The sequence below is a fragment of the Heteronotia binoei genome, chromosome 15 (genome assembly GCF_032191835.1).
Source record: "Heteronotia binoei isolate CCM8104 ecotype False Entrance Well chromosome 15, APGP_CSIRO_Hbin_v1, whole genome shotgun sequence".
Classification (NCBI taxonomy): Eukaryota; Metazoa; Chordata; class Lepidosauria; order Squamata; family Gekkonidae; genus Heteronotia; species Heteronotia binoei.
The window spans coordinates 19,766,667-19,770,254 of NC_083237.1; the positions used below are offsets into that span (position 1 = coordinate 19,766,667).

At 41.8% G+C, this 3,588-nt stretch overlaps 1 protein-coding gene across 1 annotated transcript; it reads left to right on the top strand.

Annotated features, from left to right (window-relative positions):
* The first annotated feature begins 2,399 nt into the window (after positions 1 to 2,399).
* On the top strand, positions 2,400 to 3,158 carry LOC132583288 (vomeronasal type-2 receptor 26-like). The gene has a single exon (XM_060254952.1). The coding sequence runs from the start codon at positions 2,400 to 2,402 to the stop codon at positions 3,156 to 3,158; it is 759 nt and encodes a 252-aa protein (XP_060110935.1).
* The last annotated feature ends 430 nt before the right edge of the window (positions 3,159 to 3,588 follow it).

Genomic DNA, 3,588 nt, shown 5'->3' on the forward strand with positions numbered 1-3,588 from the left:
TCATTACGGGTGTAGTAGACAAAGTACTCTTAGAGAGACTTTGCTTCCATGTTATTGTTTTATTAAAACACCAATATATTCATCTTTAATACTGAGGATTTCAACAGAAAATAATGCCATCCATTCTGCTACACAGATCATTTTAGGACAAAAATTATGGGAGTCCCTACAAATATCTTCCCCAGATTAAGCAGGTCACAGGCATGGAGCCCTTTCTAAAAAGGAGCCCCTGATCAATTCAGGTTGTCATACTTACGTTTTAAAATAATCTGCTGACAATAGCTAGTTACCTCACTTGATAAAAACATGTCTTCTTGGTTAACTGGTTGTCTTAAAACGTAAAACATAACATAAAACATAACTCTTGGCACATAGGCTCTGACTTTACTTGATCAATTCTGGACCATGTGGCATACAATAAAACACTATAGGTATGCCCTTGATTAAGACATAAGGCTATAGAACAAGAGGCCTCAAGAATCTCTCTAAGCCTCTGTCACTTCACTAAATTTCTTTGTGATCCAGCATTGTTCCATTGTTTTATTGTGTTCTGTATTATGAGCCAATATGTGTACTTACCTTTCTGACCTCTGAAGAAGACCAATCTAGGTCGAAACGCGTCAGGTCAAGTTGAGTGGGTTCCCACTGTGGCTTATGATTTTACATAGGATAGAGGCTTACGATGGGCCCTTAAATGGTTTTAGTTTCCTACAATAAATACGTGTATGTTGATTTATGATTTTTTTACACTTTGTTTTTAATGTTCGGACCTTTAATTGCATATTAACCTTTTAGGTTTCTTATAACGTAAAACACCATGCAATATTATCTATACTTGAATATCCCCTTAAATATATATAATATATAATTTGCGTGAGCAAATTCTAAGGGCAGTCTGGAGTGAAGCCAGAGAATTTAAACTGAAGCTGATTCAGATAGCTGAGTCAGGGGGCAGAGAGAATAAGTTTTAAAGTTTGAATTTTAATAGCACATTTTTTGATGTGAAGTCTTTATTACAGTCTGACTGCCATAGGGTTTGATATTTCAAGTTTATTATACCAGTATAAATGATAAAATCATTGTTCCTCCTTCCATAATTATTGTAATAGGCATGTACTAGCAACATTATTGGCAGGATTATGGGGCAGATTCCCCCCCACCCTCACATTTCCCAATTTTAAACAAGCTATCTCTAATCATATGTCTTTTAACTAGGGCTATGTTTTCTTTTATATAGATTTTTTTGATCCAGAGATAATTGTGTAGTTCATCATAAAGTCTTGGAGGGGTTGAGTGGGAGACAGTCACATCCTTGACCTGGTTGTGACATCACATCTCACAGCTGTCACCTCAGACAGCACCGTGAGTGTGAGCTAGAAAATCTGGTGCAACATTATTTAGATTCCAAACTTTTTTTTGTATGTGGCTGCTATTAGGTGGTACCTTATTCAAAGTGCGTCGAGAGCTGCCAACCTGGGACCAGCAAAATTATTGTGGAGGGGGAAGAAATCTGTTGCTATAAATGTACTCCGTGTCCTGAAGGAATGATTTCAGTCGAAGTGGGTAAGGATGAGTATGAAAAAATAAAATAAAATAAAATGCAGAGCTGTTAAACTTGGGATAAATCTAATTCCATCACTAATCCTAGTAGCTGGGGTAGTCGCTAAGTGCTGAAATTCTTATCTGTGAGAACTAGGTTTGCTTCCTGACTTCTCCACATGCAACTGCTGGAGTGACCGTGGCTAACTCATAACTTTGTCAGAGGCTGTTTCTTTCAAGAGCAGTTTCTAGCAGAGCTCACAGCCCACCTACTTTGCAGGGTGTCTGTTGTGGGGAAGGGAAGGGGAAGGAGATTGTAAGCAGCACTGGCTCAAGGGCGTATGGTGCCCTAGGCAGACTGGTGGCCTGCTGCCTCCTCCACAGCGCCCCTGCACCTCCCCTCCATGGCACTGCAACACCACTCCCACCTCCTCCTCCTTCCCTTCCCCACCCCAGGTCTATTTCAATGCCCAGAAGGGCAATTGAGCATCACTCCTGGGCTGTCTAAAGGCACCCCCACCTTCCGATCTGCCCTCCTTCTCCTGATCTGCCTAATTAACAGAATTATATCCTCTAATCTGCCTTGAGCATCATTGAAAATGGTGGGCTGTAAATAAGCTAAATAAACCAATTGAATGATGATCATTGGAATAATGTAGATGGATGAAACTCAGTTAAATTTGAAGAAAATCTGTGTCTTATTTTTAGATGCTGACCAATGTAAGAAGTGCACAGAAGATCAGTATCCAAATGAAAAGCAAGATCAATGCATTCCCCGAAGCCTCAGTTACTTATCCTATAGAGAACTCTTGGGAGCTCTGTTGACTTCCTTTGCTTGTTTATTCTCTTTGACCACAGCCATGGTGATGGGGCTCTTCATTCTGCACTGGGACACGCCCATTGTCAAAGCCAACAACAGGAGCATCACCTGCACCCTCCTCACCTCTCTCTTACTTGGCTTCCTTTCCTCTCTTCTATTTATGGGTCAGCCTGGGAAGGTGACTTGCCTTCTGAGACAAACAGTGTTTGGCATCACCTCCTGTCTCTCGGTTTCCTGTGTGTTGGCCAAAACCATCACTGTGGTTCTGGTCTTCATGCCTACCCAGCCTGGAAACAGCATCCTGAAATGGGCAGGGAAGAGGCTGGCAACATCTGTCATCGTTCTTGGTTGTCTCATTCAAACTTCCATTTGCACTGTGTGGATCATCATCTCTCCCCCTTTCCCAGAGCTTGACCTGCACTCCCAGATCAGTCAGATTACAGTGCAATGCAATGAAGGCTCAGAGATCATGTTCTATGTTGTCCTGGGCTACATGGGCCTTCTGGCCGTCATCAGCTTCATTGTGGCATACCTAGCCAGAAGGTTGCCTGACAGTTTCAATGAAGCCAAGCTGATCACCTTTAGCATGCTGTTGTTCTGCACTGTGTGGGTGTCCTTCATCCCAGCCTACTTGAGCACCAAGGGGAGATACATGGTGGCCGTGGAGATCTTCTCCATCTTGGCCTCTGGTGCTGGTTTGCTGGGTTGCATTTTCCTCCCCAAATGCTACATTATTGTATTGAGACCTCAGTTGAACACCAAGGAGAAACTAGTTCGGAAAAAGAATGGTCTCACTTAGTTCACTTTGTGCTCTCTCTCTCTCAATGTAGTTCTCTTATGATTTCTCCCTTAATCTTAATCTAGGACTCCAAAGTGAAGTTGCAAGACACCAATGTGTGGGTTAACCTTGATTTTATTATACAACTGATCTGAATAATCACATTTTCAGCTATCTTTTAAAATGTGGGTTTCTATTAATGGCATTTCAAATGTGACCAGCTCCCCCCCCCCCCCCCAACAAGTGTCTCAACCTATTAAGGGCTTGTTTGATGTTGTTCAGCATTAAGGTTTGTTCCCAGTTCCAAAACTCTACTTTGGGAATAACTCTTTATCTTTCACCCTTAATGCTTCCAGTTATTCCCACTTGCATTGTAGTATCCCACAGTGTATTACTGCCATCTTTAATTATGTCCTAACCAGAAGATTTCAGGCTAATTCTTTCCTGATAA

Bases quoted from the DNA above. Each gene is read 5' to 3' on its own strand.
- LOC132583288 (XM_060254952.1), top strand. From the start codon at position 2,400: ATGGTGATGGGGCTCTTCATTCTGCACTGGGACACGCCCATTGTCAAA.